The sequence below is a fragment of the Chlorocebus sabaeus genome, chromosome 7 (assembly GCF_047675955.1).
Source record: "Chlorocebus sabaeus isolate Y175 chromosome 7, mChlSab1.0.hap1, whole genome shotgun sequence".
NCBI lineage: Eukaryota > Metazoa > Chordata > Mammalia > Primates > Cercopithecidae > Chlorocebus > Chlorocebus sabaeus.
This window is the reverse complement of record NC_132910.1, coordinates 133,541,983-133,563,611: the sequence shown is the minus strand read 5'-3', so window position 1 is coordinate 133,563,611 and position 21,629 is coordinate 133,541,983. Positions and strand designations below refer to the sequence as shown.

Below are 21,629 nucleotides of genomic sequence, written 5' to 3'. Positions count from 1 at the left end.
ACCACCACTAAACTGAGCAGCCCCCGACGGTCGTGCAGTCAGGCCCGGATGCGCCCAACTCGCGGCCATCCTGCGCCAGGCGTGACCCGGGCAGCGGGGCGACCTCGGGGCGGCCTGGCACCCGGGGAGTGGTTTGTGCTCGGGCTGTGAACACCGCCGGCCGGACCGCGGGCTGCGTCACGGGGACTGCGAAACGTACGGCGACGCCGAGCAGCGTGTTCGCGGCGTGGGACCCTCCCTCCCTCCCGTGAGAGCTCCGGGCCCCTGGTCCCCGGCCGACAGCAGTCCCGCGAGCGCGCGGCGTCCTGGCCGCTGCCCTCTTCCGGCCCCGCGGCGGCCCCGCCTCCTCTCCCGACTTCCTTCCCTGAGCGCGGCGGCGGCGGCGGCGGGGACCAGCACCGGCCTGCGCGCGGAGCGGGCACCGGATGGTGGGCGGGGGGCAGCCGTGCGGGTACGCTGCCCGCGCGCCCCTAGCCACCGCCGCGTGGCACCGGCTGCCGGGCTGGGGCCTGGGCTGGGGCCGCGGACACTGGGGGCGCCTCGGCCGCGCTCAGCCTTTAGATCGGAGAATGCGGGCGGGGTGGGAGCGCTCAGGGTCCCGGAAGTCACTCCAGGGTCGATTTCTCGGCGGGTGCGAGGCCGGCCCCCTCGGAGTACCCCGGGGAGATGGTGCTGGGCGTCTGAACATCGCATCCCTTCCTGCGCCCGTGTGTGGGGTGGGAATGCCGGGTGTAGGCCCTGGATCAGAGCTGACGGGGTTGCGAGCGGCGTGGGGTGTGCCTGGGACGGTGACCGGATGTGTCTTCCTGAATCGTTGTACTCAATCTCCAGTTCCCTCTGTTTCTACAGCTGGGCCTCAGTCCTCACAGGGCTCTAGTGGGCTTTCAGCCATGCCAGGGGAAGGCGCCCAGGGAATTAGCAGGACCCTTCTCTCTCCTCCCCCTCCCTAGCCCCCCCATGTCTTCCCCTCCCTCCTCTGTAGTAGGTACTTCTCTAGCACCCCACAGCGATGATGGATGCTGACCCTTAAGCCAGGTGGGAAACCAGGCTGATCCAGCACCTGTCTTTTCCTGTTAGGGGATTGCCAGGCTTCTCAGTGAGTGACCATGGTTCCCAGCACCGACTCTCCACTTCATCTAGTCGTAGGCACTGCCGCCCTGCACTGTAGCATGTGCCTAAGTAAAGTGTGGAGCCTGAAGCAGAAATTTTGGGAAATCCTCGCCTTCCTTTAGACCACATTCCTTGCCTTTCTCAAGATTTCTCCGTGTTGCCCACCCTGTTTTTGTGTTGTCTTCCTTCCTTGCCCTTGTTTCATTCCTTTTGAAAGCGACCACTCCCCTGAAGTTCTAGGACCCCCTTCGTGGGCTCTCCCTGTTGTAGACAGCCTGTGCTTGCCCCTTGTAAACTAAGTTCCAAAAACCTTGCTTTAGGAGTAGCACTTGACATTTTTAATAGTTTCTTCTCATGCAATTCCTTACTCAGAGTTGATAACTTCTGTTCCATCTGGAGTAACGAAGGGAAAGGGAAGGGAAAAATTATCTGGTGAATATCAGAGCTGGGAAGGCTTCAGATGTTTTCTTTGAATCCATCTGGCGTGGATAATAATCCTGTGTGGTTTAGGATAAGTTACCTAAGTTCTCTGAGTCTCTGTAAGGTGGGATGGCATTGTCTACCTTAGCTAGGAGTAAGGCTCGACTGACATGATGTATATAAACTTTAACAGTGTCTGGAATCTATAGATGATCAGTAAATATTTCTTATTTCCACCCTCTTCCTGTGCTGACTCTATTTTGTAAGGGAGACAGGTAAAGGACAGAACAATTTGTAGGCTGGCATAAAAAATCCTATGAGAAAGCAGTAAATAGATAAAATATTTGGGAATGTGAAGCTATAGGTGCCAAATTCAAACTTCTGAAATAGGAAATTTCTTAAGTTTTTACTTAAGACCAGAGACTGTTTAGGGCCCATGTGTTGTGATTTGTGATTGATAAATGTAGCTAAAGTTGCCCATGTTTAGACATCTAAAGGTTCAGTGTGGTTGGGTTGAACTGGAAAACAGACTTACTAAAATGCTTCCTCTCAACTTCTGCTTTGTCACGCTTTTCTTCTAGACCCAACATGAGTGAAGTTTCCTGCAAGAAACGGGATGACTATTTGGAATGGCCTGAGTATTTTATGGCTGTGGCCTTCTTATCAGCACAGAGAAGCAAAGATCCAAATTCCCAGGTAAATGAATTTCCCAGGAGAATGCTTAGGTACTCCCAGGCAGGAGATTCCTGCACATGAGCAGAAAGGGGAGATTCAGTGGATACTTGTCAACTTGAAAGTGCAGGGTCGGTCTGCCTTTTGTGCTGCATTTCTACAAGCTTACTTCTTCCTGTGAGACAGAAAATTGTCACATGCCGTTGTTAACTGCCCCTCATGCCCCTTCTGGGACCCGGGGTGCACTTTCCTTGGCTTATGGGAGCTGCCACAAAAAAACAGGCAAGGAGATCGACAGCTCTCAGCACCTGTAGCAGCTGTGCATGTGTTTTGAGTTCTGCAGTCCCTCTGGTTTTATTCCCTGCTTCCCCAGCAGCAGACCAGCCAGTTGCAGGCACCCAGCCTTTGGGCATTTTTCCTTCTAGGTCGGCGCCTGCATTGTGAATTCAGAAAACAAGATTGTCGGGATCGGGTACAATGGGATGCCAAATGGGTGCAGTGATGACCTATTGCCTTGGAGTAGGACGGCAAAGAATAAGCTGGACACCAAATACCCATACGGTAGGGCATGTTTTATGTCCCATTCTGCTTAGTGACATAGCCTGGCGAGTGCCTAATTAAGAAAGTTGGTCAGAAGGCATCATCTCCCTTTCGTCATCAACAGCTGGAAAGAAAAATATCCTACTGAACTACCCCCGTTTCCTGGCTTTGTTTCTTAAGTTCAAAGAGAGCCACGGAGAGAAGCATGGTAGTGGTCACACAGGCTGGCCCTGAGCTCCGGGGCTCTGCTGCCTGTGCTGAACCTGGCAGGCTTCACTGGCAGCCTGCTGGCGTGCACAACACCAGAGCATTGATAGTTGGCTTCTCTGCAGAGGGTCACAGCTCCTTGCAGAGATAGCTGAGGGATGTGCGTAGTGTCTCTGCAGGTTCTTTTTTTACTACTCGGAAGCAGGGTCGGCTAACCAGGGGCTGGCTCGGGCTTTGGTTTGATGAGAAGCAGGCTTCATGTAGCCCACATGCGTGATGAGAACATCTGGCTCAAGCTGATTGCTGGGAAGCGGGAAGCAAACTGTGAAATAGACATCAGGAGATGGAGGATCCAGTTGCCTCCTCCAGTTACAGGGGATGCTACAATTTCACAGTAGGCTGTGATCAGACCAAAAGCTAGAAGTGAGGCTGGGCGCGATGGCTCACGCCTGTAATCCCAGCACTTTGGGAGGTTGGGACGGGCAGATCACCTGAGGTCAGGACTTCGAGACCAGCCTGTCCAACGTGGTGAAGCCCCATCTCCACTAATGTTGACATTCTAACATAGCTACATCTACTAAAAATACAAAATTAGCCGGGCATGGTAGCAGGTGCCTGTAATCCCCGACGTGGAGGTTGTAGTGAGCCAAGATTGCGCCACTGCACTCCAACCTGGACGACAGAGCAAGACTCTATCTCAAAAAAAAAAAAAAAAAAAAAAGAGGAAAAGAAAAAGAAAAAGCTACAAGTGTGGAACTGTAAACCTTTGGCTTGACTGTCTCTGGATTTTCACCTTGAAATTAGCGAAGGGTGCTTAGAGTTTGTTGCCTGTCTGAGCCCCAGGGAAGACTCCTTCAGAGATTGCCTGGGAGGGTCCAGCCACAGCTTTACTTTTCCTTGTATTCCTTGGAGAATATGCAACTAATGCTGGAAAAGAGGCAAATCATGCTGCGTATGCAGGTTGCTGATTTTTTGTAGGGTTAGGTCCTGTATTTTACGCCTGAAAATGAACAGCCTGGCACTGTTGGAAGGGAAAGTAGAGTAAGGCCATCCAAATGGGAAAGATTGTGCCTTCAGGCCGAGGCGTGATGTATGACCCTTCTTCTTTGTTGACTCTCCTGGTAGGTTTTCCTCTGGGTTTTTCTCATGAAGAATTCCAAGTCTACATTTAGTCTAATTTATAAATTTTTCCTAATGTTCCTGAACCTCGATCATGTTAAATAAGCCCCATAAATTTCTTTCTAAATTGCCTAGGGGCAACTCCTCCATGTTTGAAAGAAAAAGGAAAGAGGTACCTGGAGGGAGAGGAGGAATTGAGGACTGCCAAGCAGTCTGGGTTTCCAGGGTGTGAAAAGTAGTTTAGGGATGAAGGGAACTGAATCGTCACATCCTTGATTTAACCTCACCCCTCCCTCGTAGGAGTGGGAAGAGAGGCTCGGAGTTGGGGGAGGGTAAGACTGTCTTTTCAGCCCAGCTTCAGAGCTGGTGGTAGTGGATGACTAAATAGAAAAATGCGCTGACTCAGAGAAACTCCTTGTCATCCTGATTTTGATTCTATAAGCTTTTGATGGTAAGAAAGAAGGGAAGTGATTAGTTGTTTTCAAGTCCATGCAAAGATAATTTTTCACAGTATGGTTCAATGTCCCATATAAAAATGGTGAAAGTGGAGGGTCGATATGTTAAAGATCTGCATTGAAATGTGTGACTGCCACAGTCAATATTTCACCGAGTCTAGACAGTGAAATATTGGCCCTTGTGCTGGACTTCGATATGGAAGAATTCTGGGGGGATGGCAGTCTGTCATACGCAAGCCGGTGCAAAAGATACCCGTGGTTGGACAGTGCAGAGGGGTCCTGGGTGGGCACTGAGCGGGCCTCCCGATGGGACCTGTGCCTTCTTCAGTCACCGAGAGCCCCCAGCAGATCTGTAAGCTGTGACCTGGAAGCCAAGGGCCGTGCAGTACATTTGCAGCACCTGCCCCACACCTCAGACTTCCCAGCACTCCTGACTTCCGTGTAGCTGATTTTGTTGGTTATGAGACACTGCCTTTTGTCCAAATTGAGGAGAGTGCCTTTCAGAGCCCCTTTCTACAGGGAATTTTTTTAAAAACCTACATAGGTATTTGTCCAACTTCACTGATTGTTTTTTATTGAATAGCTGCTGAGCTTCTGGGCACTGGTTGTCTGTCTGCATTATTTTTTATTATCTATATGATACCTCTAGGTTTTCAAAGCTCTTCGCCCTTACTTATCAATTATTCATTTATATGTAGCTATGTTAGAATGTCGACAATTTTCTTTCACGAGAGTAAGCTTGTAATTTGATGTACCATAAAAGTTGTAGAAGGCATTAAATGGTTTTTAAAAGGCATTTAGTATTACTACCGCCATAATACAGTAAAGATGGGCTTTAAGTCTAAATGACAATGACTGTGTATAAACTGTATACTTGTCTTCTCAAGGATTTTCAGGCCACAGAGAAGTAAATGTTTGGTTTGCCTGGGATGTCACAGAAATGTTTGCTGATAACTGACTCAAATGCAAAGGCTTTTTTTTTTTTTTTTTTTTTTGCTTTTAAGATTTTCAAAATTAATTTAAGAGACAAGGGGATCCTGCCTTGAGTTGGATAGCTCACCCCGTTCTTTCCTCATCTGCATTAATGGTGACTGAGCTGCTGTAGCAGGAAGGGTAACTTCATGGGTGATGTGTTACTCCCTGTAAAGGAGCTTTGGAGATTATCTCGAGTTCTAGACAATGATTTTTAACTCTTTTGAATGTACCGGACCCTCTTTTAAATGCCAAAACACTTCCAGGACCCCTGCACAATGCTAAATTCTTAGTATCTTTTGAGTAAGAAACTCCACAATGACAAAAACTACTTTGTATCATTAACATTTTATGTTAATCTGAACTTTATTAATTGGATAGCATTTATGTATGTTTGGGGAAAGTTTATGTATGTCCTGGACCTGGGATTTATCCAGCTGTGGATATGCTTGGACCCCTTGCAATACCTCAGTAGTGTCTCAGGGTTCTGTGCCCACAGGATCTAAGCCTCCTCCTTTCCTGTAAGTAATTTCTATAATGTCACACATGCAGGGTGACATCTCCTAATTCCAAGGTCAGCGCTCTTCCTGCTACCTCCCTGTGTCTCTCCTGTGGGGCACAGGAATTCAGCTGTACTGAAATGCCAATCATCGTCTCATTTTTTTTTGCAGTTGATTAGCCTGAGGCTCCCATAAAATAACTCCTCAGAGATCAGGAGCTCGGGGAGGGGTGGCCTGTGCCTGGCATCATGCAGAAAGCCAGCATGGCTCACTGGAACATTTCTTCAAAGGGGAGTGCAGTGGACTAAATGTGTCTCCCCATAAATTCACATGTTGAAACCCTAATTCCAATACGCTGATATTTGGAGGTGGGGCCTGGGGGACGTAATTAGGCCATGAGGGTGGAGCTCTCCTGAATGGGATTAGTGCCCTTCTAAAAGGGACCCCAGAGAGCTCAGTTACTCTCTTTCCATGTGCAAGGATAGGAGGAGAAGATGACTGTCTGCAACCCTGAAAGAGGACCTTGCCGGAACCTAACCATGCTGGTGTCCTGACTTCCAGCCTCCAGAACCGTGAGAAATAAATGTATTGTTTTTCAGCCACGCAGTCTATGGGACTTTATTATAGCAGCCCAAGGGACTGTGACAGGGAATTGAGAATTGTGTAAATTTGAGTTTACCAAATAACATACAACTTAATACTGCTTTATTAATTCTGTAAGTCGGAATTCGTTAGTCCTGATTGACGCCTTGTGGGGAGGAGGGAAACACATACTACTTGTAACATAATAGGAAGATGGAGCTTTTCCTGGGCTGTGTCTCTAGAGAGGTATTTTTAAAGGGTGTTTTTGTTCTTCCAGCCTTGGGATCAAAACTTCATAAAACTATTTTATTATAATGTAGTATTAATGTGGAAAATGAAAATTCCTTCTGCTAAAGAAGCTTTTTATTCCATCCTTCTCCTGAAAAATCCAAAAGATAATATGATGTCAGTAACATTAAGTGGCAGGAAGAAGGCAATGTTATCATACTAAGAATCTTTTCAGATCAATGACAATTAAAAAACCAGAAAGCAGCAGATTTATCTAATTTACCAGATTAAAAAACTTGGGAAGATTTTTATTTTCTTGAGGGGATGGGTGTTGCTAAACCCATGATGAAGTATTCATTTGACATTTTTCGTTCCTTTTTGTGGAATTCATTACAGTGAAGCACTTTTAATCAAAATACCAATTTTATCAAATGGAGGTAAAATACTCTTGGTGATTCAGATATCACTCTTTCCTTGGGTTTTCATAACCAATTTTGATGATATAGTTTACAAATTAGAGAGTTGCAGAATTCACTTGTTCCTGTTGTTAAATTTAAGGGAATTTTTAGTAATGCTTGCCACACGTATCCAGCTGCCCAGCACTTGCGGCCTTGCTGATTTCTGCTGGCGAAGGCCTCTGGATTTTGGTGAGTGCCTCTGTGCTTGGCCTCCTACCCTGCCCAATGGACCAGGGAGCCAGGATTGCTTGGCGTGCTGCATCTCACTGCACCGGGGAGGGAACCGTAGAGTCTCCATGTCCCCAAGAGTGGGGGGCGGCCGCAGTCTGAGCGCATTGGGCAGAAATGGAGATGTGGGGCTGTTACCTGAGTCAGTCCCTGTGTCTACAGGGATACCCTAAAAAGGATGTAATGCTGGGAAGGCAAATGCTGAAAAACCTGGAATTAATTAAGGCGAAAGAGTTCAGCAGAGCGTCTTAAACACCTTTGCCGGTGTGGGGCAGTGCTTCTTTAAATTCTCTATTTAAATTTCATCTTTATTTTTCAGACTTAGCATATTGTTAAGCATGCATAGTTGTCACTTTTGTGATTACTTAGCCATTTACTTTACCCCCTTGAACACTGACATTTTCCTGACTGCCATGCATGTGATATATTTCTTTGGCATCCAAAAGGTTAGTGTTGAGAAACTAATTTATCAAGAAGTTAGGAGGCTGATCCTTCTTAAGCTGTGACTTCCTCACAACTTGTGAGAGCTTCTTAGTAATTAAGATCAAATTTGTTCTTTCAGTCCTGAAATTGAATGCCCCTCTGGTTTTGTCAGTCAGCCCGTGAATTTGATAACTTGCCGTTTCTTTTCCTGCAGAATTTAATTTCACTTACAGCTTCCTGCCGCTCCTCCCCTGCCTGGCCATCTAGTAGTTGTGGCCCGACAGCAGGTCTAATTAGGGACTTTTATACAAAACAACTGTTATAATCAATGGAAAACCTTTGAACAATTGCATAGGAAAGAAATTAAGTAGATTATTTTTACGAATCAAGGGCAAACTCAGGTGTGACTGTGTGGGGTTTTAGATAAACAGAGGAACACACCGGTGTATATATGAGACTTCTGCCACCCCCTAAAATCAACCAGCTCCGTGTAAGCATGCTTTACTTTACGATATAATTGTTTATGAACAGTTTTCAGAAAGGAAGAAATAATGATATTTTAATATAATTTATTTTGATATTTATGTATTTTTATAGTTACAGAATTAATTTTTTTTTTTTTTTTTTTTTTTTTTTTTTTTTTTTTTTTTGAGACGGAGTCTTGCTCTGTAGCCCGGGCTGGACTGCAGTGGCCGGATCTCAGCTCACTGCAAGCTCCGCCTCCTGGGTTTACGCCATTCTCCTGCCTCAGCCTCCGGAGTAGCTGGGACTACAGGCGCCCGCCACCTCGCCCGGCTAGTTTTTTGTATTTTTAGTAGAGACGGGGTTTCACCGTGTTAGCCAGGATGGTCTCGATCTCCTGACCTCGTGATCCGCCCGTCTCGGCCTCCCAAAGTGCTGGGATTACAGGCTTGAGCCACCGCGCCCGGCCCAGAATTAATTATTTTTAAAGTGCTAGAGTTTACTATTTCATTGTGAATATCTACAAAAGACATATAGTAACAAAATAACTCCTCGTTCTGGAGAGCACATGTTAGGAAAAGCTGAAGTGTTTGGGGATTGGACCTACCCATGAAAATACACATCTCTGTCTCCTTTCTATAAAAAGTGATTTTTGAGTCCGTTCACCTCATAGAAGTTTGAAATAAAACTTAATGTAAGGTAGTCGTTCCAAGGTTCCCAGAAGTAGGCTGAAGTTTATCTTTGTACTATAATCTCTCAAGATAAAAGGTTTGTTGAAAAATTAGTAGCCTTGATAAAATGTCAGGGGCACATGCAAACTAATTTAGAAAACAGCTGTATTAAGTATTTGAGCACATTAATGATCTGAATGCAAATGGATATTCCTTCTTTATTGCTGCTGCTTTTTTTTTTTTTTTTGAGACAGAATCTCACCCTGTCACCCAGGCTGGAGTGCAGTGGCACAATCTTGGCTCACGGCAGCCTCCGCCTCCAGGTTTCAAACGATTCTTCTGCTTCAGCCTCCGAGTACCTGTGATTACAGCACACGCCACCACACATGGCTAATTTCTGTAGTTTTAGTAGAGACGGGGTTTCACCATGTTGGCCAACCTGACCTCAGGTGATCTGCCCGCCTCGGCCTCCCAAAGTGCTGGGATTCCAGACTTGAGTCAGTGCACCTGGCCACTTCTTTATTTCTTTAAGTTTGCTATGTCTTTCTTAGAAGCACAGGGATCGCTGTTCAGTATGGTTACCTGAGAATGATTACTCGCATAGTCTTGATTCTGGTGATCTGTTCTATATCAGTTGTGCTGATTTTGACTGATCTTCTCTGAAATTGGCCTAAATGACTAAAACTTTATGTATTTTGAGTTATTTTCATCCAGAATCTCCCTTCAGAAGCTTTGTTGATATTAGCTATATTAAAGTAGAATATGAGTATGTTGTTTGCTCCCAGAAATACACAATAAAACCTAGTTCTTAGAGATTTTTGCAAATGTTTGTATTGCTTTTTACTTTTACTTTCTGAAGACTTTTAAAAGTCTGGATAGGGATATGCATGTCTGTAACACACACATAAGTTGAGTAAAGCCCCATAGTGCCGAAAACAACAAGTGGCACATTCACACAGAAGAATCCCGGAGCCGCCCTGAGGAGCCAAAGGGTTCCGGGTTTGCCATGTTTGTGCCCAGTGACTGTGGGGTTGTTAGAGGCATCACCTGACATTTATTTCTCAATATCTCTATGAAGTAAATTATCACTGAAGGCCCTTCCAGTTCTCTTATTCCAAGGAAAAATATAAGTATGATAGCTTTGATGGCATTAGATTAGTATCTTTTTCTCAGCTTACGGAGTTCTGAAAGCGTTCTCAGTCAAAGCAGAGCTGTAAAAAGCTGTTGGAGGCAATGCCACAGGAGAATGTGCATGTGTACTTATGGATAAATTAATAGAAACAGGCTCCTTTCCCTCCCCCCTCTAACGATTAAAGTCTGGTGCAGTTCTAAGATGAATATAAACCATATGGAGATAGGATGCATGAATAGGAGGGGCAGTCAGACTGTAGGTTACTCCACAGACATGCAGATTAAAAGACATTGGATGAGAAAAGTTTGGATAACAGCAATAAAGAAAAAGATCCTAGCCAAGTATGGAGTGCACACCTGTAATCCCAGCACGTTGGGAAGCTGAGGCAGGTGGATTGTTTGAGCTCAAGACTTCAAGACAAGCCTGGGTAACATGGCGAAACCCCGTCTCTGCAGAAAATACAAAAATTAGCCAGCTGTTGTGGTGTGCAGCTATAGCCCCAGCTACTCCAGGGAGGCCGAGGTGAGAGGATCGCTTGAGCCCGGGAGGCCAAGGCAGCAGTGAGCCAGGATTGCACCACTGAACTCCAGCCCAGGCGACAGAGGGAGAGACCCTGTCTCAAAAAAATTAAGAAAAAGATCCTATGTCTAAGTGAAAAAAAGTGTGTGATTACATAGGACACATTTAAAACTCTTTGGAGACAAGAGGTTAAGACCAAATAGAAAGAAAGGACTTTAGAAATTCTTTAGAGAACGAGTCAGCATGACAATATTTATTCAAACGAGATACTTGAGTGGCATTGGGAAATCCCTGTGATAAATGCAGGATACTGGTGAAAGCAAGAGAGTTGCAATGCAAGGGAATGGACGCTCCCCTCTGCTGACACTGTCTGAAGGGTCGGTGCCAACCAATTAGTGGAGGTGTAAATTTTCTCTGTGCTTCTTTCAAATGATAGATGCCATAGTAAATTTAAAATATTGAATATGATAACTGAGCATGAATTTTTTAATTCTGCAATTAAAAGACTTTGTTCAAAATGCCATTAATTTTGAGTTTAGGTGAATAAAGGGAAGCAGAATTCTTCTGTCATTTTTCCTTCTACATGTGAGTTATCACCTTTTAGGAATTAAAATAAGTACTAACAAGTCACCTATTCTCTTACCAGTTTCAGTTGTCTGCCAGTGATGGGGATGTTCTCTGGAGTCATCTTCCTTTCTTTTTAAAATTGTAACTCTGTTTTATAATGCATTGGAGTTTTTCTGATACCGTCACATGTAGTCGTTCGTTCACTGAGCAGACACTTCTAGGGCATTTATTATGTGTTTCACATGCCAGGCACTCTGCAGAGGTCGACAGAATGCCACGGGAGGGACTGTTTCTGAAGAGTTTGCAGACTAATTGTGGAGGAGGTAGACATTAATGAAATAAACAGATATGATTGAATATTCCTTTCTGAAGTAGTCACTTTTTTTCTTTTTTAATGAGGCAGGGACCAGACACTGAACCTGCCAGCCCTTGATCTTGGACTTCCTAGCCTCCAGAGCTGTGAGAAATACATTTCTGATGTTTAGAAGCTACACATTTATGATATTTGTTAGAGCAGCCCAAAGAAACTAGGACAGGTTTTGTGTATGAACTGGATTGTTCTGGGGCAAGAGTAGAAACAGGGACTCGCCAGCCGGGAGGTGACGCAGTGGACGATGCGAGGGCCTTGGAGCGGGTGGATGCTGGGGCGGGAGAGGCTTGGCTGGAGATAGGGTATATTTTAGGGGCAGCATCAGGAAGATGGCATGATAAAGGGTGGAAGAGGCAGACTGACTCCCCCCAAACAGTTCTGGCTGCAGCAGCTGGACAGGCATACTGAGGAGGAGAAGCAAGATTTTGGAATGATCAAGGAAGATTTAGACACCTGAAGGCTGAGGTGCCCATGAGAGCTCCCTGCAAAGGGTCGGGTGGTCAGGTGGGCATATGAGGTGGGGATTAGTCCAGACTGGCTGTATCAGGTATGTCTGTGTCAGTGTCAGATATGTCAGTGTCAGTGTCAGGTATGTCAGTGTCAGGTGTGTCAGTGTCAGGTGTGTCAGTGTCAGTGTCAGCTGTGTCAGTGTCAGGTATGTCAGTGTCAGGTGTGTCAGTGTCAGCGACCTGGGTGGCGGATTCAAGGGAGCATGTGCAGAGGAAGGAGGAGTAGCTGTGGCTCAGCCCTGAGGGCTCCAGCGCTTAAGGTAGTTGGAGAAAGACGGGCCCATGAGAAGGAGCACACAGAACAGTGTTTTAAGAAGGAAGGCCTCACTTTGGGAGGCTGAGGCAGGCGGATCATGAGGTCAAGAGATCGAGACCATCCTGGCCAACATGGTGAAACCCTGTCTCTACTAAAAATACAAAAATTAGGTGAGTGTTGTGGCACGCGCCTGTAGTCCCAGCTAGTCAGGAGGCTGAGGCAGGAGAATTGCTTGAACCCAGGAGGCGGAGGTTGCACTGAGCTGAGATTGCACCATTGCACTCCAGCCTGGCAACAGAGTGAGACTTTGTCTTAAAAAAAAAAAAAAAGGAGGGCCTGTCAGCTGTGTCAGAGGCTGCCAAGAGGCCTAAGATTAAAACCTGTCCATGGGGTTCAGCAATGTGGAGATCAGAGGTGATACTGCCAAGTACAGTTTCAGCCAAGTACAGTTGCAGAGGAGCAATAGGGTTGGAAGCCACATTGGAGCCACTTGAAGGAGAACAGAGGGTGAGATGATGGGGACAGCTTTATTTAGATTGGGCTTTGGGATGTGTGGCCGAGAAGAGAGCAGAGCAGTGGGGTGGCAGCTGGAATGGAGATGAGGCCACGGAAAAGGATTGCATTGTAGGTTGGGAAAATCTGGTTTTGGCTTTGGATTTTGCTTTTCTGCAGCAGACGTTTGTTTGCTGATGGGAATAGTCCCAAGACAGAGAGAGTGAGATGGAGATATCTGGAACAGAGGCAAGGTATTCAAGGCTGTGAGGATCGGTCTCTCAGACAGCCTGGTTGGTAATAAGAGGAAGGACTGAGGGGGGCGGTGGGAGGACAGCAGACACAGGGTCCTGGAGGGAAGGCAAGGTGTGATCAGTTGCAGCATTCTGGTGAAGGAGGAAGGAAGCAAGACCACCGGTTGAGAGAGCTGGGAGTTGGAGCTTGGACGCTGGGAGGAGAGAAGAGGTGATTGTGTGGGGTGGGAGAGGAATGTCCTGGGAATGTAAGGCAGTGTTAGGAGCTCACATCTTATTTGAGAATCCCGAGTTGGGCTGTTGCTCCCCGTTTTCTACCTGCCGACACAGGGTCAGTGCGCTGCCTGAGGCAGGCCAGGGAGAGCTGGAATTAATTAGAACACATCCCGACTCCTCTTCCAGTGCCCAGTGCTCAGGCCCGGTTCCCCTCTAAACACTATTAACACACAAAGGAGGCTTTTAAGCTCCATAATGCATATTTGCATCGCAGTACTATCAACGCTGGTTAGTGCTCTGTTTCTCTTGGTGCTATTGTCACGCATTTTAGGCATCAGGCGTGCATTTCACATGAACAGTGGGAAGGGAGTTGGCATGGCCTAGCATGGATGCAGAACAGCTATTTCCACATCCTCCTCCTCCTGACCTGATTGTGTGCCCTTAGCACATAGGGAGGCAGCGTAATTAGAGTTCTGGGGGCCTTATTACCAATAATGGCCGTACCGCAGTCAGAAATCTCTTTAGCCCCGAGCTCTACCATTGGGGCTAAGTGGCTCCCCTGGGTGCCGTGAGTTGTCACCTGCAGCTTTAGCAAGAGGCAGCGAGGAGGGGGACAGGGATGGGGAGCAGAGTGGGAGAGAGGGAAAAAGAAGTGGGTATTCTCGCAGGCAGGCTGGATTGGGCAGGCCAGGACAGCCTGGTCTCAGGTGGGCACAGGTGGGAGAGCGTGGGACGCACTCACATGTAGCAAGTAGCTCGTCTCTGCTGTGCTCTTGGCAGACGTTAGTCTTTGTAAGCGTTCCTGGAGAGGGATTTTTCTTTCTATTTCTCAGGTCCGGAGGCTGAGGCTGAAGAAGATGCTTGACTGCTAGGTTGGGGGCAGTGTGTGAGGACATGGTAGGGAGGAAGCAGAGGAGACAGGCAGAAGCAGGGGTCTCCAAGACCCCCGAGTGCATTGTCGCAGGAGCGGAGACGGAAGTTCTTGCCTCCGCCTTCAGGACCCCGGGCCGTGGGCAGGGAGGTGGATGGCGTGGGTGTGGAGGCTTCCCTCAGAGCCCGCAGCGTGGGGCTGCCTTTTAAGTGAGTGACCCACCACTTTCTCCCCAGACCTTGGTAGAATTCCTTTTCACTGTCATTTTCTTCCAGCAGAGACCTGCTCTCTGGACACAGGTGGAAACAGAACAGACCCCACACACTTTCCAGGCATGCGGCAGGTTTCTTCACATCACCCCTGTTTCTCATCTTTGTTTTCACACACAGACTTACACTGTCATGCCTCTCAGGTGGAATCATGTGTCCCTCCGTGGCGGGAGGGCTCAGTTACTTTACCTTCTGAGTAGAAGCCACACTGTGCCTGGGGCTGGGCTGGGGGCAGGGGTGTCTCAATTCCAAGGACAGGCTGTGGGGTGCAGCGGGATCGGGGCGGCAGAAGCACTGTCACTTGCTGTCTCTGATCAGAAAGACCCCGTTCCTGCCAGCCAGTCTCTTTCTCAGGAAACGGGTCCAGTTTTGAGTACTGGTGACAAAGGCCCAGTTTGCAGAGTTCTTAGGCGTTCACACAGCATTTTCCTACGGGGTCCCTCACTTGCTGTTCGTGTGACCCTGTGAGATGGGAAGGGGTGGCTATTGTTATTCCTATTTGTAGCTGAGAGAGGCTGGAACTTGAACAAGGTATTACCTTTGTGTAGGCACATCCTAGGATTTAAATCCCTTTGTTCTGAAAAGACATTTGTAATCCTAATACATTTTTCTACAGAAACATGTTACTTGAAGATTCAGTTCCCCTTGCACCTGCGAGCAGTGCCTGGAACCCCCGGATTTTCTCAGCACTCCTTCAGCAGTCCTGCTGTGTTGCTTTAGCTTACACTTGGGCCGCTGCTGATTTCCATGCTGGGGCATCTGCAGCCCCGCTGGTGTGAGCTCTGCAGGGACCAGACCCACCTCCATCCTGCAGCCTACACCCAGTGCTGTTAGCTCTCCACCCGGCACGGGTCAGTGTGCAGACAGAACTTACCAGAACATACCTGGGAAACTGCGAAAGTTTTAAACTGTTTTCTCTTCTTGCTCCAGCCCTGTTACTAAGGGCTGCTCCCCTGGGTAGGGGACAGGGCTCTGTCTGAGCAGGCTTAGAGGGACATAGGCTTTGGAGCAGTCCAGCAGGCTGGAAGGAGGAAGACAGGGCCTGAGCCAGGAGAGGGGATGAGGAACACAGAGGCTTCCCTTGTGTAACTATCTTAGAGAAGTGGTATCTGTTGATTTCTCTACGGTGCTCCCTTCCCCAGTTCCACCTTGATTTCAAATCATTTGAAAACCCTGATAATGAGCCAGATTGCTACTTTACTAATAGGAACTTCATGCAGGAGAGAGAAGATAGAGGGGTGACATTATTTGGGACCAAACTCTAGAAATCTTTGCTTTAGATTTTGTGGAAGCCATAACTGGGAACACTTCATGGGCTTTTGGGAGAGTGTATTTGGTGGGGTGGGGGGGGGGCTTAACTGTCGCGGCTATTCTGTTGTTAAATTATTGACGTGAAGGATAGGTACTCTGGAGGCTGGCAGTGACATACGAGGCCCTGTCAGGATATCCTTCAATAATTAAGAAACAAGTAGTTGAAATTCCATTTTAATACCAGAAACTGTGAAGCAGTTCCATAGATGGATCAGTTAGAGGAGCAAGTGTGTACCCCATCCCTCAGCGGAAGTTTCCATCAGGCCTCTGTGGGCAGCGGGGGCCGGGGCAGCGGTGCCTGTGCTCCCAGAGACAACGTGTCCAGGTTTAGCAACTCTGATAACTGTAGGTCCCCAGAAGTAAAAACACTTAGGCCCTAACTTCAGGAAGTAATGACAAAAAGCTGTGTCATCAGAATGGAAGTAGAAGATCCTGTAAATTACTATTGAGTTATTTTTTTAATACATAGGTCAACCTTGAACTTGGGTATGCCATTTCATGTCACCTGTTAATTGCAGGGTGGGAACCCAGTAGAAATAATAGAGGGTGATGCTTCCCACCTTTTCATTCCAGAAGGCCGTGAGCAGACGCTTCTTGGCTCGAGTCCTGACCCTTGTCTTGTCAGTGAACAGAACTGTCCGTGCTCTGAATGGCTCAGCTTGGGGTGGTGGCAAAAGGCGTTGCAGGTCTGTTCTCAGTGGCAGCAGGCGCTCCATGCGTGGCCTTCTGACCCTGACCCTGGCAGGAGCCGCCACACCAGGCTGCCACCTGTTCAGGTCAGCCTTGGCAGAACAGCCCTCAGGTCTAAGGACATCGTTTTCTTTAAGGAAAATCCTGTGTCACTAAAAATGAGTTGTGAACTAGATCAGAATCTTCATTTTCCTGACTCCAAATTTTCTCCGGCCCCAGTAGTTCCTGTCACATCTCCATAGCAGATGAAGATCAGTTGAGGGTGGAATAACACTATCACTGCTAAATTATTTGGGCAGCAATTAGAATTTGTTTAGCATTATTTAGGGTTTTTAAACAAACCTATCTGAGTAACCTTATAATACTACTGTCTAAAATAGATATTGTATTAGTCTTATATCAGATGAAGTGAAAGTCAAATCTATAAAACACTAAACTCTTAAATCTAACCAAGGATGGAATATATCCTGTTAATTTGTCAAACTTCTAGAGACCCGCCTACATGAGACAGTAAGGATTAATCAAGCCCTAGTAAGAGAGAATGTGAAAAATACAGTTTTCTAATTATACAGTCTCTTCTCCATGGTCCAAGGTTAATGCAGTTCTGAATTCTGACAGTTAGTAATAGAAAAGAGAAAAAAAAAAAAAAAAAAACTAAAGCATATGAATTCTCTTATAATTACCTGAAACAGAGAGTCTCTTCTGGCAATCAAAGACCTTCTAAGTATTAATCTGATATTTTCAACATTTGATTCTTTTCGTTTTAAACAAGGTTGGGAATAACTGGAGAGTTGTATGTCACTGTTTGTGCTTATCAAATATATATGTAGTGTTTGCAGATTTAATTTACTTATTGCTTAGGTGTAAATGTGTAATTCTAGGTTGAACATTTTATCTTTTTTTTTCTTTCTTTTTTTTTTTTTTTTAACAATTTAGACTAACTTATGAATACTTCCTAGATACTGTATCTTTGAAATACTTGGTTCTTATTCCTACTACTAATATAAAAACTAACAATTACTTCTTGGTTAGTTTTTGCTCTCGGTTATATTTGTAGCTCTTGCTGCAGTTCATCCAGGCAACACAACAAAAATGTTCACTCTAGGGAAAGGTAAATTTATTCCTTCCTTTATTGCTGTCAAATATCTGTGGTATGTTTATTGTACAGGTTGAGCATGCCAAATCCAAAAATCCAAAATCTGAAACTTTTTTTTTTTTCCTGAGACAGGGTCTTGCTCTGTTGCCCAGGCTGGAGTGCAGTGGCGCAAACACAGCTCACTGCAGCCTTGACCTCCTGGGTTCAAGTGGTCCTCCTGCCTCAGCCTCCCAAGTAGCTGGAACTACAGGTGCATGCCACCATGCCTGGCTAAGTTTTTTTTTATTTTTAGTAGAGATGAGCTGTCACTATGTTGCCTAAGCTGTTCTTGAACTCTTGAGCTCAAACGATCTCCCTGACTTGGCCTCCCAAAGTGCTGGGATTACAGGCATGAGCTACTGTACCTGGCCCAAAATCTGAAATCTTTTGCACACCAGCATGATACCGGAAGGAAATGCTCATGGAGCACTCTGGATTTCAAATGTTTGGATTTGGGATGCTTACCTGATAAGTATAATGCAAATATTTTAAAACCTGAAACAGTTCTGCTCCTAAGCATTTTGGATAAGAGGTAATTAACCCATAGAGGAAAGGTACATGGAAGCCCCAGACCACCCAAAAGAAAAGGCCTGGGGAGAAGATGGGCAATTATGGCTAGACTTCAGATTTCAGGGTTTTACAGGTGGATCTGGTGTCTGAGACTCTATGAACAGATGGATTCTTAGTCAGTGACTGGCCGGGCGTGATGGCTCACACCTGTAATCCCAGCACTTTTGGAGGCAGAGGTGGGTGGATTGCCTGAGGTCAGAAGTTCCAGACCAGCTTGGCCAACATAGCAAAACCCCGTCTCTACTAAAAATACAAGAATTAGCTGGGCATGGTGGCAGGTGCCTGTAATCCCAATTACTTAGGAGGCTGAGGCAGGAGAATCATCGCTTGAAATTGGTAGGCGGAGGTTGCAGTGAGCTGAGAACGCGTCATTGCACTCCAGCCTGGACAAGAAGAGCAAAACTCAAAATTCAAAAATAAAAAGTCAGTGACTATGGGAGAAAAATCAAAAACCAGTATTTTACCTTGGGAAGTGCCCACAAGGGCAGGAAAAATAAAAGGACCTACAGAAAAGTAAAGTTGAACACAAGTGTGTGGTAGTCCTGAGAGGTTTTAGAGTAGAGAGGAGTCCAAAGAGAGCAGATGAATCCAAAGGTTCCAGCCCAGAAGAGACTTTGGGTTTTCATGATGACGAGACCCTCCAGTGGCCTGTGGAGCTGGCTCCCATCAGGTCATCGGACCCAGCTGCGCACATTGCTTCCCAGGTCAGCTGGGTGCACTGCTTCCCAGGTCAACTGCGTGCATTGCTTCCCAGGTCAGCTGGGTGCACTGCTTCCCAGGTCAACTGCGTGCATTGCTTCCCAGGTCAGCTGGGCACATTGCTTCCCGAGTCCGCGTCATGCTGGGAGTGGGAGATTGGCTGTGTGGAAAAATGTCTACACCACGGAAATTGGCAGATAAGTGGTGACAAAGCAAACACAATTGACACCTGAAACATAATTTTTAGGAATAGTATTTAACCTTGTGTGTGGGATCCATTCTGATCTCTATCCTTCCCTTCTTACCTGTTTCATTAAAGCAGAAGAAAAAGCTGGTGTCACTCACTGAACTGATTTCATGACCTACAGTTTGAAAAACATTGTTTTAGAGAAAACCGGAGATTATGTATGCTTTACAGAGTCAGAAGACAATTATTATTATTATTATCATCATCATCATTATTATTTGAGACGGAGTCTCACTCTGTCGCCCAGGCTGGAGTGCAGTGGCGCGATCTCGGCCCACTGCAAACTCTGCCCCTCCGGGTTTAAGCAGTTCTCTGCCTCAGCCTCTGGAGTAGCTGGGATTACAGGCGCCAGCCACCACACCCAGCTAATTTTTTTGTATTTTTAGTAGAGATGGGGTTTCACCGTCTTGGCCAGGCTGGTCTTGAACTCCTGACCTCGTGATCCACCCGCCTCGGCCTCCCAAAGTGCTGGGATTACAGACGTGAGCCACCGCGCCCGGCCAGAAGACAATTATTTGAAAAATAAATTGTAGTAACAGTTGTAGATAGGATGATTTCATCTTGAAAGGAGGAAAAGAAGAGTCCTACAAGGCTGACAAGATGACCTCTCTAGAATAAGGACTAAGGATGCCTGCTTTCAGGAGAAGAAAAATGAGCAGAGAGAAGCGAGAGCCGTCAGAGATGGAGGGAGGGAGGGGATGGGAGCATGGCCTTGTGTTTGCCTGGGGAGAGGAGGCCGTGTTTGATAGTGAAAGCTGGTTTTAGAGAAAGTCACCTGTTCTGGAGGATTGAGGAATGAAACTGGAAACCTTAGGAGAAAAGCACAAACACTGGTTGTACTTGGTATTTTTAAAATTGCTTTTATTTAGTTAGCTGGAAATGCACTTTCCCAGATCCACTGTCACTCCTGCAAATTACAAGAGTGCTCAGCCACCCTGTGGAAGGTCATCCAGCTTCCAAGCAGCAAACTGGACCTTGATCCCTCGTGCTACCCCTTGCTGCAGAGCTCTTTGTCCACACTCGCCGGCAGAGGTGGGGAGTCCAGAGGGGAGGATGCTTGGCCTGTGGCGGTCTGGCCAGCCAGGGCAGGCGCGAGCTCGTCACAGGCCAGGCAGGCATCCAGTGCTCTTTGTGGCCTGAAGTGGATTTGGCAGGTGCCTGTTATTTGATCAGTGTCGGTGGCCAGTAGACACAAGTAAATGAGTTCCCAAACTTGACTCTGACCCACCTGCTTTAAACAAATTGGAGGAAGTCATCAAGTTCGTTTCCCCAGTTTCCTCTCTGAGGACAGTCTGGGGGCCGACGCCTGGCTGAGTCCAGTCTCCTCAGGTGGAACAGGCCCAAAAGGAAGTGCAGGGTGGCCTGGGGGACAGCGAGGGTCAGAGTTTCAGGGCTGTGGAGATCCTGGAGCTGAGAGACGAGTGTCAGCCACAAAGGTGAAGCTGGATTTCAGGACCACAGCAGGCAGCAGCTGGGAGCTGCGAAGTTGGCGGGGCTGGGTTGCGGCCTCAGGTGCTCCTCTGGGCTGGGGCTTCTCCCCTCAGCCCCGCAGGTGCAGGCCGGGCAAGCCGGTGATATCAGACGGGGCTGAGGGGATCTGGGGAAGCGGACAAGAACCAGCAAGAGAGACCAGGGTGGGGTTGATCTTACACCCTCCACTGAACACTTGAGTTTCCTGTTTGTCAGGAAACTCAGTCTTGTGTATGTGGGATTTTGGATTGTTCCTTTTAGAGGCTCATGTGTGCCCGACACACTATTGTTCATATTGCCCAGTAGCTTTATATCTATATAAACATATATATATGGGTGTTAAATATTTATCGAATGAATAAAGGAGGAAATGCAGATTCCAATTATTGATGGTGACATTAAAAGTCCTCTTAAATTCAAATATCAGAAATATGCTCTCCTATCTAATAATTTTTGATGGTGCTGTTATTAATATTCAGATATAATATATATGTTTTTTATATTTTATTTTTAATATTAATCAGATATAATATATATTAGATACGTATTTTTAACAAGAAGCTTTACATTCTTCATCTTGTGATTTTTTGGTTAAAAGAAAGGAAGTCTGTTTATAATGTTGTGCATTATTTCTATAAATCGCCCTCTATACACAGGGATGTCAGATGCTGCCCAAGAGAATCTGTTTCATATGGTAATTTTCACTAATGAATCCAGACCTGTACTGTTAAATTTTGCCCCAAACTGCCTGGGATGAAGTAGAGGAAGCGCGTTGCAGTCGGCGTGACGGTTCTTAGAGGATGCTCTCACAGTGTTTCATAACAGATGCAGAGGCTCTGTAGTTCTGAATATTAATACCAGCGCCATCAAAATTATTTATTAGATAGGAGAGCATATTTCTGATATTTGAATTTAAGAGAACTTTGAGTACTTCCCAACGTCACCATCAATAATTGGAATCTGCATTTCCTCCTTTATTCATTCGATAAATATTTAACACCCATT

The 21,629-nt window shown here is 46.4% G+C and overlaps 1 protein-coding gene across 4 annotated transcripts in view; it reads left to right on the top strand.

Annotated features, from left to right (window-relative positions):
• The first annotated feature begins 312 nt into the window (after positions 1 to 312).
• Positions 313 to 21,629, top strand: part of DCTD (dCMP deaminase) — a 28,079-nt gene continuing 6,762 nt past the window's right edge. For 2 of the 4 annotated variants that reach the window (XM_008000359.3, XM_008000356.3), the window contains exons 1-3: positions 323 to 451; positions 2,112 to 2,226; positions 2,628 to 2,763. In XM_008000359.3, the coding sequence (XP_007998550.2) occupies positions 426 to 451; positions 2,112 to 2,226; positions 2,628 to 2,763 (277 nt within the window). In that variant the 5' untranslated portion in view covers positions 323 to 425. Of the gene's footprint in view, positions 452 to 522; positions 1,036 to 2,111; positions 2,227 to 2,627; positions 2,764 to 21,629 lie in introns of those variants that run through there. The other 2 variants (XM_008000357.3, XM_008000358.3) reach the window with 2 other exon arrangements.